This window comes from Cyclopterus lumpus, chromosome 13, assembly GCF_009769545.1.
Source record: "Cyclopterus lumpus isolate fCycLum1 chromosome 13, fCycLum1.pri, whole genome shotgun sequence".
NCBI classification, from domain to species: Eukaryota; Metazoa; Chordata; class Actinopteri; order Perciformes; family Cyclopteridae; genus Cyclopterus; species Cyclopterus lumpus.
The window spans coordinates 12,192,177-12,213,225 of NC_046978.1; the positions used below are offsets into that span (position 1 = coordinate 12,192,177).

Genomic DNA, 21,049 nt, shown 5'->3' on the forward strand with positions numbered 1-21,049 from the left:
GACCTAAATATCCACAAGAACCCGACATGAGTTCATTTCTAGTCAAGAAACTTTATTCATCTCAGTTGTATCACCTTACTTGACTTTTTCCACATATCCCCTCCCTCTTTCTCTCTCACACATACACATACACATACACACACACACACACACACACACACACACAGGAGAGGGTGTGGTGTGCCGCAGGTCTGGCTGAGGAATTCTCCAAATAGGGGGATGTTGTTAAAGTCTTTCATAAAGGTACAGTGTCTAGATCTTTTGTATGAGCTTGAGGAAACTTAGCGGACCCTAGGAAAGGAGATATTAATAACTCTTGGGCCAACCCACCACATTCTTCACAAGTGAGTCACTGTAAGCCAGAGAGGAAAGGGCTGTCTTGCCTCTGTTTCTCATTTGTGTATGTTTCCATGGAGGAGTGGAACAGGGAGGCAGGGAGGCCACCCCTTCTTCTGCGAACCTCGAATGCCTTATGTGAAGCACACACGGCTCTACGCGGGGCACATATTTCTGTGTTTATGCCGCATAGTGTACGCAGGATGAAATCAAAAACATACACAGGTGTGCTACCGAGGGAGTGAATGCAGAAGTAAACAGGGATGAAGAGGAATGGACTGTTAAACTGTGTGTGTGTGTGTGTTTGATAGAGAGAGAGAGAGAGAGAGGCGCAGAAAAGGCTTCAGATGGTGGGAATGAGAGGGCAGAGAGCCTTGGAAAATGGTGGTATGGGGACTTGGCAGGGGAGAGGGTGACTCACTGTTTATCTGGTGTGTCACCGAGAGACCAACGAGTTCAATAGAAAAGCAAATCTTGTTAAAAGAGAGCCAATGTATATGCACTCAACTATCCGGTATGTCTCATACTGTATGTTTCATTGGAGACATTTGAAGAACTTCATTCTTTCAAGCTCTGTCCATTTTGTTTTTTTTGAAGTTATAAAAAGGTCACTGAACACACAAAACACAGTCAGGGAATTTTATTTGGTTACAATAAAAGTTAACGTAAGAACATTGGTAGGAGTTGTGTACAGTAGTCAGTAATAGATGAGTCAAAAGTTAATCTCAGCATGTCATGTTCTTTTACACAACTGATGTCTAGCTCCGGCACATAAAAACAACAGCAACCATTACAAAAATAATGTATAACGTTGATGCACAAAACTGTGGCGTGTAAAGCATCAAAGAGTGAAATGCATTCAGGTTATTAGACTTGTGCTGCCAGTTTGAGTTGAAAATGTTATAAACAAATCATTTTCAAGTGTGGTCATTCTCTCTGAAATGCCCAGACCTGAAAATAGTAAAATCCTACATATTATCAATACTGTGCCACTCTAATCTAGTCACTGAAGGAATGTTTTATTTGAAGGATTAATTAATTATGCTATGCAAACACAAGTAGATATATTTGAAGAACTCATCGTAAAAAGCTAACTTTGAGGAGCCAAAGGGAAGAAGTAACCAGACCCGTGATTGCTTAATACGCAATCTTTTGCAGTCAGTCTCAAAGGATTGACTTAACCTTTAATACAGTATGTTCCATTGTGCAAGGCCAAAATCATTCTCGGAGGAGAAGTTGAACGCATTACAAACAAACATTTGGACTTGGGTCTGGGGGGAAAACGAGCAAATACAAACAGTAGCACAGCCAATAGAGAAGAGTCTCTCTCAGCTCCCGGGACTTTGTGACATGTCTATGCATCAGAGCCCTTCTGCCTGCGCTTGGAGGGCGGGATCAGACGTGTGGGAAGCTCAGGGGGCAGACCATGGCCCTCCAGCTTCACCTCAATCAGGTGGCCGGCCAGGGCAAATTCTTCATCATCCAGCATGCCGTCGTGGTCCACATCCGACAGCTTCCAGATGCGCCCCAGCACCGAGTTGGGCAGGCGGGAGCTCTCCATCCAGTCCTTAGCCTTGTTGCCGCTCAGCTTGCCCTCATTGGGAGCGAGGTTGTAGAAGATTTCATCATATTTGGGCTTGTCTTTGGTCACCACCCAGTCCTCCTCCTCCTCACATCCTTCTCCGTTCTCCTGCGTAAAGGGGTCACCCTCTCCGAACGGTCCGGCCCGGGTCCCAATGAAGGCTCCGCCCTGCACACCTAGTTGCTCGCCTGCATCGATCTCCTCCTGCCGCAGGAGAGGCATCAGCTTGGCGATGTCAGCGGAGAGCATTTCATCCAAGGCCGTCATCAGGTTCGGCTTCAAGGTTTTGAACTTGGTGAAATCATGAACCATAAGTTGCTCCTTCAAAAAGGGAATGATTGAAATGTGTTAGTGTTAGTTCAATTTGAATATAACTAAACTGTTAGAAGTAAAAAAAAAAGTCTTTGTATTGTTGCCTCCCCAAATGTGCTCTTGTAATAAAAAAGAAAACAGACTTGCCTGCATTTTAGCACAATCTGGGAAGTCGCCAGCAGAAATGTTGTGCTGCAGCTGGATCTTAGAGAAAATCACTGGAAGCTGGTAGATCAGATTCTTCTTTTTATTGTCCTTCCTGAAGACAGAAGGCATCTCCTGCTTCAGGTAGCTGATGATGTGGGCATGGACCTGGATAAAGAGAAGGCACAGCACACAACTCGCATGAATAAAGTGCACATACATCAACCTGTCAATAAGCATTTAGTGAGCACACGCCAATAAAAACCCACCCGAACAAGACGTGCCCTCTTGACCAGGTCGTTGAGCTTGCGCAGAGCTGCATTGCGAGGAAGGTTTTGGATGTCAGCGAACAGATCCTCCTCCTCCAGCTCAAACAGCTTCCGGTTGTCTGCAACCATCAGTGGCTCGGACCAGAAGGAGCCAATGTAGACGCGCAGAACCTCTGGGGTGCCGAACACCTTCCCCAGGGACCACATGAGTGCACCGTACACTCTCATCAGCTGCTGGGTGCCCACCATGTCTGCCTTGTTGAGCACCACGCGCAGCTTGTCCTCGTTGCCCTTCAGGGCGCCGATGGCCTCGGAGAACTCGTCCGATATCTCCAGTTTGTGGGCGTCGAACAGCAGGATGATGCGGTCCACGCGCTCCGCAAACCAGCGCAGCACCGCCGGGAAGTCATAGCCTGTTGGGATAGAACGAGGTTGAAGAACTGAGATATTCAGAAACCGAAGCGGTGCGCACTGAACAGAAAGAGAAGGGGGCAGGAGAGGGGAGAAGGTCGGCACAGACACAAACCCTTCACACCGCTTATCTGTATCTGTCCGACATGCTGCACGGCCCAGACACCAGGCTTCACTGTCACCACATGGACAATGTACTCAAGTACTGTCCTCAAATACAATTTGACGATTTACATCAAATTATGTTACACTATACTTCTACTTCACTGCAGTTCTGAGTGAAATTTTGAATTCTTTTTACTCCATTTATTTGATAATTGTAGTTGATATAGTTACTTTTAAGATCCAGACTATTAACACAAAATAGCATGAACTAATAAATATAATATGTATTGTTCAAGATTAAGCTACACAACCGTATGTAAAGGAATTAAAATTAGCCCCACATTTAGAAGCTGCAATATTAACGTGATATGCACATCAATCTATCAATTATATTTCAAGAATACACCAGAATTATATTATTTTGAAACGGGCCATTTGGCATAATCAGTACTTTTTGTACTTTAAGTACATTTTGATGCTTTTGCACATTTACTTCAGTACCATTTTGAATGCAACACTTGTACTTGTAACAGAGTATTTCTACACAGGAACAGCAGCATCTTTTTAAAAAAAACAATATCCCATGCAGTTACTGTGGATAACCAGTAAACTTCACTGGGAACTACGTCGTACCAAAGAAATAGTTTGGATTACCCAGAGGAACTGGGACTTCTTTTGTCTTTTTCTTTGGAGGCAGAAATCTTAAGAGATATTTCAAAAAGATACCACCTTATGTGAGGAAATGTGTTTTTTTCACAGTTTTGATGCACTGACCTTTTAAAAGTATTAGTTGCTCATTCCGATTAACGTCAGTAATAATGGGTTATTTAAAGCATGGATGAACAGAGAAGTGAAACAACTCCTGTGAGATGATGATGATGATGATAGTTATTTTTGCAACGGTACATTCCTCCAGATGTGTTGACAGAATCTCCGCCTGTACCATCTCTGCTCCTGATTAGGATTCTTTTTGGCGGCTGAGTGTACAGCTGAGATGTTTCCCCGCCTCGCTGCCAAGTGTTATGGTGACAGAGTGAGCCGGTCCCATGGGTTAGGTCATGAGTTTGTGAGCCGATGGTCACGGATGTGTGTCTCTGCGCCCCCCCATTCCCTCTCCTCACCTTTGTAACTTCCTCACCTCGGCTCACTCTCTGCTTAGCACCGGACAGGATCCCCGGCGTGTCAATAATGCTGATGCTCTCCAGGACCTGGTTGGGGATCTGGGCGCACTGGAACCTGTTATTTTCATCAGACAGGAGCCAAGTCACACACACACAAGGATACGACCAAGTTCAGAGAGGTCAGTTTGGTTTGGTCTCAGAGCAAGAGGAAAGAATCGAAACCATGTGAAAAATTGTTAACGCTTATCAAAGAAGCCAATGTGATCCGAGGAGCAGATTGGAAGCTGCCCCTTCCCCTTCCCCACCACCCCCGCCCCTCCCACCGCAGGCCATTGTGTTCAAGCAGGCCCCTCATTGCTGTGGGCTTCCTGAAGGAAAATGACCACTTCTGCCAGAATCAAACAATAAGGCCCGCTAACGATGTGTGGCTTAGAACAACAGCACCACTTCCTGCGGCTCATGAGCTTAACGAGCCCACCGGTCCCCGAACAGGAAGTCAAAGCTAACGGAGAGACGCAAATACGTTCGCAAAAACACACCCTGTAGAGGGAGAAGGGGGACTCCGGAAAACTGGCATCAGAAAATTTCACGTTTAGAGCCCGATCGACAGGACAACTGTAAGTTCACTTTCAGTCTGCGTGTAAACATTTCTAAAAGCTAACAGCACTTTATTTTTTAAAACACGTGACCTCTTTCTTGGTTTACATCAGTGGAAAACCATACACCAGAATCTGGCAGCTCAGACAGTAAACAGAGTAGAGGAAAGAGCTTCAGTGTTAAGCTTTCTCTTGCAGATTCCCTGGGCCTCACAAAGTATGTGACTTCATCTATTTGTCTTTGCCCCGAGGGGCCGTGGAGGCCTCTGACCTCCTCTTTGAACTTGGGTACCTTGCAGTTCCTGTCTAAGTACATTAGCTTTCATCACCCTCTCGGGTGATATCGCTCCCTTTCCCCATTTTTCCACAAATAAGGAAAGGGCCTCCCCGCTCTGACATTTGGCACAAGGACTTAAAATTCCAAAGAGCTGAAAAAACGTTCTGTTATCTCTCCTTCCCTGTTTCCCCTTCGTCTTTCGTTCTCCCACATAGTCCGTCCATTTCGGTCAGGAATCATGACCCAACGCACTGAATAAAACCCCCGCTCTCACCTGTTGAGAAACGTGTTTCCAAAAGGGTTGAGTTTGCGGAAAGGCTTGTTGGGGTCTACGATAAGAGCGTTCCCGGGGATGACTCCCTCCACCTCCCCATGCATGATGGCAGTGAAGCAGTCAGTGGTGGGTTCAGGTCCTACCCTGCTCCCAGGGATATCCTGCTCCAGTAGATACCTGTTACACACATACACACAGCTTGTGATTATTTAAGTAGTGGTTCTGAGATAAACTCAGTAATCACACAACATCTTAACGGTGAATACATGTTTGATGCATATATAGTCTTACTTGATGAACGTGGTCTTTCCAGTAGAGTACTGTCCCACCACCAGCACCATAGGCTTATTATCAAAGTCGGCATCCTCCAGGCTGAGAGAGTGGAAGTCATGGAAACCATAGTACTCCTCCAGAGGCAGCAGCTTCTTACGATACAAGGACTTGAGCCCTTCTGTGACGGTGCGGATCACCTCTGGCGTCTTCTTCACATTCTTTCTCCCCCAGCGTGACATGTTGTTCGACTAACGTGAAGACAGGGAGCCGCTTACAAAAATCAATGTCTGTTGTTTGGAGCTGTATTTCCTTGGAAAACCTTCAGGTGCTTCCTGTATTTATGTGAACACTGATCACTTGTCCTTGAAACTTCCTCTGCAGATGGCGAGAGGGACGACAGGGCTTACGTCTGAAGCCTGGATCTTCCCCTTTGCCAACAGTCGCCACGCTGATCACTTAGAGCCCCCTGTAATGTTAGGACAGAATAGGAGACAAGTAGAGGTTAATCAGAAGAGAAAGGAAGAAATGATACAGATGGCAAACAAAGTGTCTTCGTGTTCTTGCACCTGGTGCTCATCATCTGCCACAACCTAGAGTAAAGATGTGGAATCTGGAGTAAGCCTCAGCCCACCAGGAGACTGCCAAGCATCGACAGTGCAGACCTGGAAAAAATTGGTGTTCACGCTGGAAAAATCGAAAAAACCCAACCCTGCGTGAGGATTCGCACAGGCGCAGCTCATTTCAAGAGTGAAATGAGTAAGACATTCCTTTTTATCCCCGGCAGTTTACTCTTGCTGGAACATGAGATACGTGCACAACTTAATTGTTTGTTTCAGCAAGAAAATCTCTGTGGGCAGCCTTTACGTGCAAAACAACCTGAACACAAGCACAACCACTGGATTAGGAATTGAAGGCACAATTTCTTATTAGAAGCAGAGTGACACAAAAGACACAAGGGTGAAATATGTGTCAGATGATGTGGACAGATTTAAACAGAAATGTAAAAAAATAAAAAGAATCTGCCCAGAAGAAGAATAGACAACACAGTCCTGACATGTCACAAGACCAGGGTGGGAAAAACTTTTGTCAAAATGGCGAAGCCTGGAGATCTAAAGGAAAGACATTAAATGGGATTTGCCCGCCATTACACATAAAAGGTACTGTGACAGCCGTGCTGTACGAGTACAAGTTGCTTTAAAGGGTTTCTGTGAGAATCAAAGGTTTGGTTTAGAAAGTTTAAGGATGGTGGAAAATGCCTTGTGGGTTTGCGCACCACAATTGCAACAGCCTTGGACTTAAAACAAAAAATGTAACACGCAGGAGCAACAAGTATTAGGGGAGGCGTACTTTAATATCCAAATGAAGCAATGGAAAAAGCTGTTCACACATACTGTCTAGTGTGAAGTTTCATTCTGCAGCTTAGTTGTAATATTTGCACTAAAAAAAAACAGCGAGTCTCGGTTTTACTACTATATTACTACTATATTTTACTACAAGTTAAAATACATGCTGATCACTATAGTCATGTTTGAAGTTGGATAAAGAGTATTTACCAAGTTAATATGGAGAAAGCACGGACTTCTTGAAGCGCCTTGATCGCTCCTTCTCTCTCTCTCTCTGCAGACTTGCCCTCTGGAAAATATTTTGACTTGAGACACGGTCTCTCCGAGGAGCTGCTGCTACATGTATGGGTGTACGTCTGACAGCGAATAGGAACCCTCCGTGAAGCGTCAACGCAGCTGGATTACAGAGGATCCTTCTTCTCCAGGGCTTAATGTATTTCAGATGAGCTCCAGGTCTGGCGAGGTTCCTTACTGCGCTTGCTGAAAGAGCACAAGGCAACCAGTAAGACACACAGGCTCACCACACGCAGGCAAATGGGCCTCTCCCCTTGCTCGCTTCTCCAAGTTTGAATGCACCTCCTCTTCCAGGGATGCCGGACAACACTGTGGGCAGCACCAACACTCTGGTGAGGACAGGGATGAGCAGAGCTGTGGTCAGAGGGAGTGGACCTGGAGGAGAGGGGTGGGGTTGTGAATAAATAATTTGGGTGGAGTCGTCTTTTTTTCTTTCTTTCTTATTTAAAACATGACACGTCAGCGTCCTCTTGCATATTTTGAACGATAAACACATCCTCGTGCTGCACCCCTCCAACTTTTTTTCTTCTTTCTACTGTAAAATGTCATGCGTTTACAGATGTGACCGTGTTTCCCCTCATCAGTTTAACCTCTCTTGCTCCTCCCAAACTGTGAACCCTCCAGGCGATGAAGCACACACACCAGCTCTACTTTTCTACTTCCATACACCGCCTGCTGGCTGTCTGATAGAAAACACACCCCACTGCCCCCACCATCACTATCTTTCAGTCATCATTAGTCATCCAAAAGAATGCACCCCGAAGCTGGACAAATGACTAAAAGGCCCTGCAATGTTTCATAAAAGAAGCAAGGTTTAATTTACAGTTTTACTAAATGTACATTTCTTTTTAAAAAGTGTCATTATACACAATAAATACAATACAAAATTAATCTGTAATACTATACTTCAAATTCTCTTACTGTCTTTTTGTACATTATTATTGTTCCTTTTTTTCCATTTCAATGCTTGTGCTGTGTTTGTGTTTGAATTGTCCACCAGGCTTTAAAAAATACAAAAAGACACAAAAAACAGATGGGAGGCTGTGATAGTGGCAGAAAGAAGACCACAGAAACGGTTCAAAATGGCCTGCCCCCTGCTGACTGCAATGCATAAACTCCTAACCTGGCATCGCAGGCAACAGGAAAGCAGGCGTGTGTGTGTGTGTGTGTGTGGAAGTGTGGTCGAAAAACCAAAACCTGGAAAATCATCTGACATTAGACGCAGAAAAGAACCAACTATCCTCACATTTCATTTACATCCTGACAGTACAGTACTACAGTACCCAAGAGAAGTCAAAAAGAAACCTCACCATTTTTCAAAAGGATTTCCTCAACATGTCAACACTTCAAAATGCATGCGATGCAAAATGCAGACTGAAGGGAGGCTGAGGGTAATTGATTTGTTTCCAGACAAAGAGTAGTTGCCTTGTGAGCAGTGTGACTAAGGACATTCATTCTAGATAAAGAGGTGGTCTATATCAATTTAGCATGAGCTGTTAACCCTTTGTGACAAGATAATCAAATTTGATTGGTATGGGAAGACACTATATGTATAAGCCTGGTTGTATTCTCTTCTGTATGAAACAACTTAACTGTTTAAATGAGCTGCCTTAAGCTCATTGAGTGTACACCAGGAAACGAATCAATGTGATTAAGAGACTCAGGCCACAGGAGAGGAATGTATGAATACCAAATGAGAAAAAGAAAAGATCAAAAGTGAAAAAGGAAGAAAGAAATATCTTGACAATTTCCTCATTACTTGAGCTTGGCTGAGGGAACACGTACAACATGACAGACATCTTAAAGTCTGCAATTCACAAATACAGTTTTACTGTTGACCACACTCTCACTTATTCCACCACAGGTCTTCCTCAAGCTGTAAATGACAAAGAAATGTCTGGACAATTCAAATGGACAAACAAAGCCAACACAGCTTGGCAGAGTAGTACAGTGATACTGTTTTCACAAAGCCCCCCCTTCCCCTGCCTCCATATCTGTCTCTTAGTTCCCCCATGTCAGTCAGGCCTGGGGCTGAGGGGCTGTTATCTGCTTTGAGTCTGAGGAACCAGGCTGCCATTGTGGCCACGGCCACCGACCTGAGGGTGCTGGGCCAAGGAGGAGGATGAGGAAGCAGAGGAGGAGGATGGTACTGAGGGTCTGTGGGATGATGCTGCCGAGCCCCCTGGGCGCTGGCTTTGGTGTGACCTGCTGTTGCCCCCTTTAATGTGGTGCCCGCGGGCAGAGGGCTCCTGCTGCAGGTTTAGGATGCTATCAATGGCACACTGCAGGTGCTCGTTTAGAGAGTCATCCGGAGGGCTGCCGCTGGAGAAGCTGGCGTTATCCATGTCGGGAGAGTCTGACTTGCAGCGTTTCGCGGGAAGCAAAGAGTCTCGTGTGAAGGAGGACTCCGGAGAGGGAGGCCCAGGGTCCATTCTGAATGTCCCACCTGCCCTATGTCTATTTTTCCCACTCACCCTCTTGTATTTACTTACGTCTGTTTCTAAGTCTGTGTGCTCCTCCCCTCTCTCCTTTGCCCCTTCCCTGTCTAGGAGCTGTGGGACATGATGATGGTGTTGTGCAGTTTTGATACCACGGTTAAACACCTCGTCCATTTCGTCCAGCCCCTGCATTGCACTCCCCAATCGGCACGTTTCGTGGCTTGACTCTGCGTGAGTGTGTGAGGCCTCCCTTCCTCTTTTCTCCACCTTCACACTGGCTATAACTGTCCGCTCTGAGGGGGGAGAGGGGGAGGCCTCCTGCCTGGGGGGTGACGGCGTGGGTCTCGGGTAGGACAAACTTTCGTCTCCTCCCCCTGGGACACCAGGTCTCACCCGGGGACTTATGTTTTCCCGGTAGGTTTTTCGAAGGGGGAGACGGCACGTTGTCTGTGAGGGAGTGGCAGTGGAGGCAGAGTTGTGTTTGACCCTACCCACGTTGCTGTGATCCAATGTCCCATTCATTTGAGTAGAGGAGGAGGTGGACAATGACCATGTGCGGGAGGAAGAGGTAGAGGAAGATGGGGCTGCATTGGGGGCAACATTACCTCTCAGTGGTGGGTTACACTGAGTGGTTGTTGTGGTGACCGATGAGGCAGAAGAAGCAGTGCATACAGGAGACTGAGTTCTGATGACTGTAGAAGGAGGGGTTGATAAAGGTTGGGACTTTGGGTGCGGTACAGCAGTTTCAAACTGGGGCTGAGTCTTAGGCTGGGGTATGGACTGGCTGCTCTGCTGAGGTTGTGGTGTGTGCACTGGGTCTAAGGCAGTGTTGTGGACCACCTTACTGAACCCTGTTTGATCTTGTTTGATTTTCAGCTTCAAGCCAATTCTCCTGCGAGCCTCGTAGGTCTTCATAGGCGGTTTGCTGGTTCTTTGTGGGAGAGCGTCGTCATCATCGGCTGCCGTAGAGTTGAAGGACGAAGAGGAGGAGGAGGATGCTGTTGGAGCGCGACTGAAGGAGGAACTCTGGCTGGTGGGTTCAGCCAGCCTGCTCGCTGCAGCTGGAGGACAGCTGCTGGACCAGGACACAGAGGCTCCGCCCCCACCCTGCTTTATTACTAATTTGGTAGGGGGGAAAGGGTTGGTGGAAGGAGGTGCTGGAGCTGGGGCAGGAACTAGAGCAGGGGCGGGTGCAGAAGGAGGATTTGGGGCAATGTTTGGGAGAGGGGCTGGGGCAGGAGCGGCAGGTGGTGGAGCAGGGACAGCAGCCGGTACACCTCCACTGAAAGACGTGGCCTCAGAAGAAGATGTATGTTGAGATGAAACTCCACTCCCCAACATGCGTGCGTTTGCCACAAACTCCTCTGTAATTAAATAAACAGAAGTATATTATTAGCATACATCTAATTTAGATCAAAACAACCACAAAGCCATTTTTGGCCACAGACCTGGTCTCTCCTTGGCCAAAATCCTGTCCTGACTCAACGCAATCTTCTCCTCCTGAATGAACATCCGGTCTATCATCACCATCTCTGCCGAGGGGCCAAGTCTCTGCTCAGGTTTAAACACCGAAAAACATCAGTTCAATATCAATTCAGGACAGAGACAACATAAGAAGGCACATGGTAAGAATGCTGGTTTATAAACTTACTTTTGACTCGGCAAAGAGCAGGTAGCGATACTTATCCAGCATGGCCTGGGTCCTTTTCAACAGATGGCTGGAGACAGTCTCAAATTCATCATCCACTATGCAGGAGAACCAAGATGTTCATTAAGATTGCAAAAATGGGGGAGGGGGGTACTAAAATGTGGCTGCATGGAGTTTATTACCTCTTTGATAGTCTTGAGAAGAGTTGGCAGTTCCCTGGTAGAGATGGTAAGGCAGCAGTCTGTGCAGTGTGTCCTCAACAGAGTGGAAAGGTGCACTGTAGTTTGGGTGAAGCACTGAACCCTGCTGTTTCCTCAGCTGTTCTAGCATCCTGCATGTGCGTATAGAAATACGATTTATAATAAGGCTATTTTGAGACGATAGAAATGAGCCATTAAAATGAGTGTGGCACATACCTGGCCTCTTTGCTGGGCTCTGCACTGAAAGGCATCTTCATTGTTGTTGTCTGTGATGTGGACAAACATTAACAACAGAAGTTACACCATCAAGCTTAGAAGAAATTTTTCAGTACCTCACGAGCATGCAGTTGCACTCCTTTTACCTGAGTTTGGACTGGAACTGGAGGCTGTGGAGCAGGCATTTGAGTAAGACTAGCTCCTAACACCTGTATTTGCATTCCTTTCCCCAGAGTTATCCCTCCAACTGAGCTGATCACCCCTGGCTTTGGCTGAACCTGTGGGGAAAATCAGGAGGAGGATTGGAAACTGACAAAATACACAAAAGTACACATTTTACACACAATGACCACCTTGCATATCCTACAAAAGGAACTGGCTTTGAGATGTGCTTTGTACCTGTACAGGCTGGGTAAGGCTGGCAGGAATGACAGTCTGATTCAGCATTGCTCCAGCTGGCCCTTGGGCTCCTGAGAATACCTGTAAGTCACTTGATGCTAAAACAAGAGGAAACAAATCATTACAAAGGGGAATACTTGAGGTGTGTTCAGGGCCCTGCCGCGTTGCATCATTTGTGTCTAACCTGTAACAGGTGTTTTGACGAGCATCGGTGTTGGCTGCAGCACCGAGAGAAGCTGAGCAGGTGGACCAGTGTTGGCCGATGGTGCAATCACCACTTTATCAACAGGCACGTCTTGCTGGGAGCTGAACTGACTGGTGACTTGAGGCTGAGTCGACTGCTTGGCCTGCAGCAGGATGTTATGCTGAACCTGAAATCACAACACGACAGTTGCCTTACGTTTAAAAAAAATTTTGGACCCAGGAGATTCTAGATGAACTGGTTTGGTTTCCCAAAGCTTACTCCGACTTCTGGTAAGTTGGAAATTATGCATTTAAGAGGAAAAACATACCAGGTTTACTTACCTACTGCAAATAGTAACATATGGGATGTTATTGCCCTCTTTTCAATATATTGAACTTGTTTGAATGGTGGAAAATATTGACAATCACACATATGCATTGCATTCAACAGTATGAGCTGTATCAGATCGAAAAAAACACTACACGGTTAAAGTGGTTCTGAATGCCGCAAAAAAAGATCATACTTTTACAGCATGTGAAGTCGAAATACACAAAACCTCTCATTATATATACCTGGTGTAGCTTCTCCAGCAGCTGTTTCTGCTGAAGTGAGGGCTGGGTGATGGTTGACAGGGTCTGAAGTTGCGCTCCTATTAATTGCAGGTGGTGCTGCTGCTCTGCTGTCAGGCCCTGGATGGGAACCTGGGCTTTAACTGCAGCAGTGGCAGAAGTGCTGATAGGAATAACGGTAAACTGGTGCTGTGCAGGTGGTGTAGGAGGAGGCTTGGGCGACTGTGACATGGGAGGCATATCTTGTTGATAAGTGGCAGGCTGTGAGGCCGGTCGTGGCTGAGGCTGAAGCTGAACTTGAATGTGTGTCTGCTGCGGCTGGCCTTGCTGAGCGGTTTGGGGGGACTCTGCCATCTGGTTATGTACAATAAAGAGCTGAGGATGATTTGAGGGTGTGCATGAGCGGGAGGGAGTTTGAGACTGCGGCTGAGGCTGAGAGGGTGGACGAGGATGCTGTTGATGGTGCGGTGACTGGATCTGCTGGGTCAAAGTGAGAGGAGACTGGAAAGGCTGGGGGCTGTCTGCCACCAAGGGTAACGTGGCATGAGCGGACAATGCCGGTGACATGCCTTGGATCTTCAGTGACTGCTGATGTCCACTGGGTACCTGGAGTAGCGGAGTTACAAATTACTGATATGCTTATTTGATCCAAGAACGCAAACACTATTTTAACAGGAGGGAAAACCAGCACAAAATCACACAGTGATAGTTCTGCATGCAAACAGTATAGTAAATATGATTCTAGTTTATGGTTCAAGATTTGATACTAGAAATAAGGGCTGGGCGATATGAGAATCTAAATTAAAATTAAAAATATATATTATGATATGCATGATAGTGTTTAATACAATGACAGTGTTCCACTGTTTTGCATTAGACAAAACTCTTCACACGGGTAAAACGAACACCGCAACACTTGGGGTTCTTGGGGTTTAATCATACTTTGTTTGAAATGGTTAACTTACAATTATAATGATAATCAATATTATTGCAATTCCACAGTAAATCAATATATATGAAAATATGGAATTATCGCCAAGCCCTGATACATAATTACACAAACATGGGTAAAACAACACCAAACATTACAAAAGCAAAGTGTTAGACTTTAAAATCTAGCAGTTGCTGAAGTAGAAGTAGCCCACTAATTTTTTTCCTAGCATTTGAGGAGGATCACACATAAAAAGGGAGCATTGATCATTTGGCGAGCAAAAAGAAAAACAGTTGACGAAAGCAATAAGTAAAAAATCTGCGGGCTTGTGATGGAGAAGTAAAAAGGTGGCCTGAAGACTTCAGGGACTGGGGTCCGGGAGCATGACTTATCGTTTTGAGGTTATTACACTGGTCAGACTAGGGATTACACGGTGTAGTGGCACTGGGAGCACATGACAGTCTAAACTATAAGGGGAGGGTTGACAGAGGTGTGGATTGATTGATCAGTCATTGGTCAGTAGTGCAGCAGATGAAGGTGAGTTGAGTGATTCTGATTGAGCAGAATGTTAGTGAAGAGGTGAACAAGTGGCCCGAGGCCCTTTTCACAGCAGGGTAAACACAGGTGTTATTAATCAAATTAAATATGGGCCCATTGTATTTTGTGTTTCACATTCATTCCAGTGAGCCAGAATGCACAATACCAGAGCGATGGCGCACCTAAATGAAACCCAGGGCCACAATTAATGTTACTAACTACATCTGTCTTTCCCCAGCAATGACATGTCAAAATGGCAGCTGTGAAAAGGGACTCCTAGCACCTTGCTGTCTCATATATTCAAAGCATGAGCTTGGTTTTTGTACTCTGTTTCCAAATACAATGGATGAAAATTACCAAATTATTTTAACAATTTCATAAATTAAAATAAATGAAAACTGGCACTTGATTGATAGTCTTATATTCTTTTGCCATGCATACAGCTAAATATTGAAATGGCCCAATGGCTGACACACAATACATATGGCCAACTGGAATGATCATGCCTTTACATATAACAAAGCAATGTTAGAAAAACACAGATGCTGCAAGCAAGTAATTATTGAGCTTAGGAATTGCATATGATAGCCATGGAAGCAATGACTAATGCAGAAGAGAAGAACAGAACAGTGATGGGGAAAGGTACGATATACCCTAACACTGTGGCGGCAGCAGCAGCAACAAGTGGGTGGGGCTTAACATAAAGGGGCATTTCTACCTGCTTTACCACAGCTGTCATGTGGGAGGGGCCAGGGGGAGGGCTGTGGCACTGACCCACCCAAGAGTCAGTTAATTGGCTGTCATGGACAGCAGGAACCGGAGCAGTGACGCTGTTGCTGCTGACGATTACAGACGCAGGTACGCCCACAGAGGGGGTTGACTCATTCTCTGATTGGTGGTGCTGCTCCTGATAGGAGTACATTTACCATTTCAGGACGAGGGAGGGAAGGAAGAAGGGGATTGGAGGGAATGGGGAGTAAAATAGTACACCAAAGAGGTCAGAGCAAGATAACACTCCGTGCATGTTATATATATTTTTTTCAAGACAATGTTAACTGTTCAGTACATAATTAAAGCAAACATGCAAAGAGTGGAACACTGACCTGTTGCAAGAACATCTGCAGAGACTCCTGGCTCAGGATCATACTGGAGCCCTGGTTGGTGAACAGTAACCTCCCTGGACTGTGCTGAGCCTGATGGGGGACCAGCCCCACTGCTGTGACAGAGGAAGAGGTGGACACAGACATGGACGGAGAAGAAGAGGGTACTGTGGTAATAGTGGACACAGAGGAACCTGGTTGCATGGCGAGGATAGAGGATTGCGCTGCATGCTGCTGAGTGGGATGAGCAGCCTGGTCTGTGGAGCTACCCAGCACAGTAACACACTCTCCAGGCTGGCCTTGAGCCATGGTTGCAGCTCCTGTGCTGCTGCTGCTGCTGCTGGGAACACCACCGAGCTGAGGTTGCAGGGCTGGCTGAAGGCTGACCGCAGGACTCAGCCCCTCCACCTGGCTAAGCATGGTAAGGGAGTTCTGGATCGGCATGCCCTGTATGACTGTCTGGGCATGACCTGAGACAGTGTGGGTCTGTGTCTGGCTTTGACTCTGGGCCAATGAGACCGGCATCTGAAAGAGGGTGGGTGTGCCCATCTGGCCAGGTTGGAGCTGAATGGATCCAGATAGGATGTGGGCAGCTCCAGGATGGCCCTGTGAAGTCAACATTTGACCCAAGTTGATGTTCTGGTTTGCAGTTAAAATCTGGTTTGCGATGAGCTGTCCACCAGGTCCCTGACTAGTTATGATGTGCCCACCAGGGTGCTGGGTCAGGATCTGCCCACCTGCCTGTAGCTGTGGCAGGAGAAACTGGTGATTCTGACCTTGCAGAACTGTCTGAGAGGGAATAACGATGCTGCCTTGTTGGTTTAACAAGTGTACACTGAGGGGCTTGCCAGATGGTTGTGCTGCTTGTTGCTTGAATATGGTTTGCTGAAACTGTTGGCCTTGTGTTGTTGCTTGAGTACTTAGGACAACATTTGAGCCTGGCTTTCCTGTCAGGAAGGCTACATTCTGAGCAGCAGAAACTGGAATTTGTTGCAGTCCTAAAGCCTTGTGGGCATCGTTTTGCAACGGTTGGGGTGCTGGCTGTGGGTGCTGCTGCTGCTGTTTGAAGAGTTTTGGCTGGATGGCTCCCCCCTGAGGGGGTTTAGGCTGAATGGGTGTTGGTGTGCGCTGGATGATCACGTTCTGCATTATTTGCCCTTGAGTTTGCACCTGGGGTCCCATTCCTGAACTTAGAGTGGTGCTGCCAAAGCCAAGAAGCCCAGCAGGAGCAGTCATTGTACCGCCACTGCTGCTGTTTGTGCTGCTGACACAAACAGCCGGTCCATTTAAAGCTGGAGATCCCAAAGTGGCTTTGTTACCTTGGATCAGAAGTCCACCCCCTGAGCCTCCAATTCCCGCCTGAGAACCAGCACCTGATACCTCTGGCCCAGACTGGTGCAGCTGGTAACCACCCATGGCTTTAGCCAGGATTGGCTGCCCAGACTGATTGATAGTCATGACTGTAGGTTGACCCACAACCTGAATCTGTCCGATACCCAAATGTCCAGACTGACTCCCATTAGGAAGGGTTTGGAGACTTGAAATGGGTTGAAGAGTCACATTTCCCAGGCCCATGGGCTGCATAAATGGCTGAACACTAATGGTCTTGTTCATGACCTGGGGTTGGAGTTGAAGGCCCTGCTGAGCAAGCACAGAGCCCAGCATGTCAGCTGTGGCATTGTGAGGAGTAGCCGTGGTGCTCGGGGCTGACCCAGGGAAAATTGCTGCTGCTCCCCCAACACCAACGCCTACACCAACGGCAGTGCCTCCAGCCCCAGAGAGGCTGGCATCAGGCAGTGTCTGTACCACCTGTGTAAGGCCAGGAATGCCAAAGGAGCCCAGGTCCAGCTCAGCCTCTGCCTCCTGTAAGCTTTGCTCTGTGATGTTGGCTTCAGCCAAACTCTGCTGCAGGATGTCACATGGCTCGTGATTTGTCCCAATCCCATTGCTCCCACCTTCACCACCCGGGGAACCTCCCAAGATGTCATCATCCTCCAGGAAGTCCAGGTCAACACTGACTCTGGGTAGGCCTGCTGGCTCATTGGCCGACAACTGGACTGCAGGCTGGACCTCTGGAACATGGCCCTTAAAGGAAAGCAGGAAAGAAGTGAAACAAGGTGATGGATGCAATTGATGGCTCGATGTGATGGTAAACAGTGCAACCGAGTTACTACAGAAGTACAGACACGAAAACCCCGCAAAAAAACATTGTTACATTATAACAACCACAAAAACCTCTTGTAACATTGCGGCAAGTCAAAGCTCTTAAGAATGTAGATATGTTAGTGGAAAGGGAGGGTATTTGGAGATGCATGCTACATAGAGGGATAGAAAACAGGAGGAGGAGGATTGGGGGATTTTACTCACCCCAGCGGTAGAGAAGAACGAGCTTGAGGGGTCACTCGAACCATCCAATAGGTCGTCAGTGTCCAACTACAGACACACCCACCAAGGATAGGACAGACAGAAACCAAAGGCACCAGCAGGCAAAAGCCACCAGGACAGAGAAACATACAGACCATCAACAGAGGAGGAGGACAAGGAAAGGACAGAAAAACAGTCCAGAGAACCCAGATTGTTAAGAACCAGCAAAAAGATAAGCGACAAAGGGGCAAAATGATAGGAATAACACAGAGTTGGGAAGCGTTAGTATTAGCAATTCCTATTTTGTGAATTAGCCTAATTAAAAGGGACGGCAGGCTGAAAGCATAACTAGTGCAATTAAAAAAAGGACAACCATTGAGCAGAGGAAGCCGTGAAAAAAAGAATACATGAAGGTAGTGCAGGACGTGGGTTTCAAGGTGCATGTTTGTGTAATCCAAAAGTGACTTGAGTACGATGTCATGCAAGCCCCAACTAAAATACGCACACCTAACACTCGCCATCCCGTCAATTACAAACACATTTTCTGTCACTACAAATCACAAGCCTGGCATACGTGTCTTTGTTCACTTTTTCTTCTTCTCTCATACTCACATGGGTCTCAGATCCATGAAGAAAGTCATTGAGAGCTTCTGGGTCACTGCAGGAGAAAACAATGCAGTACAAGACGAGATGAAAGAGAAGACTGAACGGTTTGTTCAATATGAAACTGATCTTGTCAGCAATAACTTACCAAATTACATCTAGAAGGCACCTGCCATCTTCATCATCCATGACAACTGTTAAAGATGAAAACGGTGAAAGTAATATTAAAAACAAAAAAGACTCCTAACCCACATTAATATTTCCAACCATATGTCCAGTTACATTTCTATTATATTGTTATTATAACTTTCCCATATCGTGTTTGATATTCTAGCTCCATATGTATTGCTTTAGTTTAGTGGGACAGTGAGATATTTAAATGCTTCTCTGCCTCAGTGTAACTGAGGCATGTTATGTCACGTGGTTATCCATGATCAACAATCATTTATATTAAAACATTAAAAAGGCATTTATTAGATTCCTTCAGAAATGTTCTGCAGAATATTATCATCACACATTTCTGTTGCTGTACTACACATTGTACTAGAATTACAACAAACACCCAACTTACCACCGAAGACTAAATATCATTCCAAATAACTTTTAATTAAGCTTCTTAATTACTCTGATATAATAAAGTAGTATGTGGGTACATGGTTTATTAACCGCAACGTGACTCCTTAAACTTTCTATTGTTAGGAAATAATTACTTTACTTACTCATCATTCTTACAAATCCCTCCAAATATAGAAACCTGTAATTCCTTTGACTAAACTACATTTTTTGTTTTTTCACGCTTTCCCACTTTGCACTGCAACTGCTGCACAACAAGCACCCTTACGATAATAAAAAAAAAAACACATTGCAGTGTGAATAGTTTATCTCCGGCCTGTTTTGTCACATTCAAATTACGAGGAATGAATCAAAACATTACGTCAGTATTGCTGTCAGACATCTATGCAGGAACAAGACAACTACACTTTAATAAAGAAAATGGGTTTACATTTTAACACATAAGCCCATCGTCATCATCAGTTGTAACATGTCATATTTCCACACACACTAAATAACAAAAAATCCGTCTCCACAAACCCGATATGAACTACAGAGATCAAGCAGCAGTTGTGTTTGTGACACTGAAACAGCGGACGGCAAAAGACAACAAACTGAAAACGCGCGGTTTTCACACAACCTGGAAAGATTAAGAGTGCGGGCTCTCGCTGAATTCACTCCCGGGTCCCCACAACTGTGCACGGCGCCTCTAGTGACACCAAAACCACCAGTCAAGGATGTTCCCTCATGTGTCCACGGTCCTGAAGGAAACGCATCCCCGGTTGCCGCTCTAAAAAGGCAGCGTACCGTAGCCATTACTCGGTCCGAGCAGCCAGTGCGCAGGATATGAATGGGGACTGCAAGCGGCTTGCTACATGCTAGCTGCTGTTTTCAGAGCTTTTGCATGCATATTTAGCCGATTCTTTACATTACGCAATATTAAACAGCGACGCGAATGGCTTAAGACTCTAATATAATAAAACGTTACATTTCAAACCCCCGTTTTACGTCTATTTACAGCGTGTTAATGCATCTGGATTGAATTTCGTTAGCCTAGCTAGCTAACCAGCTAAGCCAACCCAGCTATCAACAATATTCAGACGCACAGCTAGCTTGAGCCTTTGACATTCAAAACAAACCACCGAGTGACACAATTTTAACACTCGTGTTGCGCAGCAGCGCCCCGATTCAACCTCAACGTGACAGTACCGTTTGCTTAGTAGTGTAAACGCAATTGCGAAGCGAGCTATCTATCTCTCCTTGCAAGCAAAATATGAGTAAATGTAGGAATACTCTTGGATGAAGGGGGGTATGCTTGGGAATTCGGTGGAAAAGGACTATGTGTGCCGGGCCGTGCAGCAATGTGGCGGTTCGGTTGCTAGAGCTGTGCAGGTTGCGGCTTCGCTGCAGCGCAAGAAAATTGCAGCTTTGTAACAGTTATTTGGATAAATAGAGAAATCTCAACATTTGTAACAAACTCACCCGAGACGATAGAGGTGCAGGCAGCGCGGGGTCTCCAGGACAGCCTCGCACGGGCTGCTGTACAGGACCCAACGACAGGCAGGAAACAGGAGACTTTCGTTTTGCCTGAATGAAAATTGTTGTGCTTCGTCTGGAGCTGAAGCGATGATCTGAACATGTATTCAGAGGATCTTGTACTTTAGTAATACAAGTAATATAAGCATAACAGTACTAATACCACATCGAGAAATACTCAACGTCCAATAAAAGTCCTGCATTCAAAACCGTACTGTAATGTATGTAAACTGCTCATTAAAGTGTTCCCTGTCATAGTTTTACTATATGATGTTTCTGGATTCATATTACTGATACATTATTGTGTATTTTGCATTTTCCAATACATGTGTGTTTAGTTTTATTTAAGTGGATCTCATGAAAAACCTAATCATGTTAAAAACATTATGAATGCTTGGAAGGTTGGTGACCAAAGAGGCCTTATTTGTGTCCCTA

The 21,049-nt window shown here is 45.9% G+C and overlaps 2 protein-coding genes across 7 annotated transcripts; both read right to left on the bottom strand.

The window, feature by feature from the left end:
• Positions 1-961: 961 nt before the first annotated feature.
• ehd2b (EH-domain containing 2b) lies at positions 962-7,696 on the bottom strand. Of its 3 annotated transcripts, XM_034549187.1 has the most exons (8): positions 7,620-7,696; positions 7,254-7,523; positions 5,719-6,166; positions 5,428-5,604; positions 4,298-4,395; positions 2,644-3,056; positions 2,378-2,542; positions 962-2,239 (listed from the first exon to the last, which is right to left on the bottom strand). In XM_034549187.1, the coding sequence occupies exons 3-8, from the start codon at positions 5,937-5,939 to the stop codon at positions 1,691-1,693; spliced, it is 1,623 nt and encodes a 540-aa protein (XP_034405078.1). In that variant the 5' UTR covers positions 5,940-6,166; positions 7,254-7,523; positions 7,620-7,696; the 3' UTR covers positions 962-1,690. The 3 variants fall into 3 exon arrangements, with proteins under 3 accessions (XP_034405078.1, XP_034405077.1, XP_034405079.1); XM_034549186.1 differs by having other exon boundaries at positions 7,254-7,691; XM_034549188.1 differs by lacking the exons at positions 7,254-7,523; positions 7,620-7,696 and adding an exon at positions 6,267-6,373.
• A 435-nt stretch (positions 7,697-8,131) lies between these two features.
• Positions 8,132-20,630, bottom strand: bicra (BRD4 interacting chromatin remodeling complex associated protein). 4 transcript variants are annotated; one of them, XM_034548094.1, is made up of 14 exons: positions 20,561-20,630; positions 18,675-18,720; positions 18,536-18,581; positions 15,563-17,644; positions 15,178-15,366; positions 12,995-13,597; positions 12,423-12,609; positions 12,239-12,336; positions 11,986-12,117; positions 11,840-11,889; positions 11,606-11,754; positions 11,427-11,521; positions 11,224-11,326; positions 8,132-11,139 (listed from the first exon to the last, which is right to left on the bottom strand). In XM_034548094.1, the coding sequence occupies exons 2-14, from the start codon at positions 18,713-18,715 to the stop codon at positions 9,380-9,382; spliced, it is 5,535 nt and encodes a 1,844-aa protein (XP_034403985.1). In that variant the 5' UTR covers positions 18,716-18,720; positions 20,561-20,630; the 3' UTR covers positions 8,132-9,379. The 4 variants fall into 4 exon arrangements, with proteins under 4 accessions (XP_034403985.1, XP_034403984.1, XP_034403983.1 ...); XM_034548093.1 differs by having other exon boundaries at positions 11,224-11,329; positions 20,561-20,622; XM_034548092.1 differs by having other exon boundaries at positions 11,224-11,344; positions 20,561-20,622.
• Positions 20,631-21,049: the final 419 nt, after the last annotated feature.

Coding starts and splice junctions, on each gene's coding strand:
- bicra (XM_034548092.1), bottom strand. CDS start 18,715: ATGGATGATGAAGATGGCAGGTGCCTTCTAGATGTAATTTG. Junction 15,367..15,562: donor TGCAGATGTTCTTGCAACAG/GTCAGTGTTCCA, acceptor TACTCCTATCAG/GAGCAGCACCACCAATCAGA. Junction 13,598..15,177: donor TGACAGCTGTGGTAAAGCAG/GTAGAAATGCCC, acceptor CCGCTACTCCAG/GTACCCAGTGGACATCAGCA.
- ehd2b (XM_034549187.1), bottom strand. CDS start 5,939: ATGTCACGCTGGGGGAGAAAGAATGTGAAGAAGACGCCAGAGGTGATC. Junction 5,605..5,718: donor GGAAAGACCACGTTCATCAA/GTAAGACTATAT, acceptor TGTGTGTAACAG/GTATCTACTGGAGCAGGATA. Junction 4,396..5,427: donor GGAAACACGTTTCTCAACAG/GTGAGAGCGGGG, acceptor TGAAAATAACAG/GTTCCAGTGCGCCCAGATCC.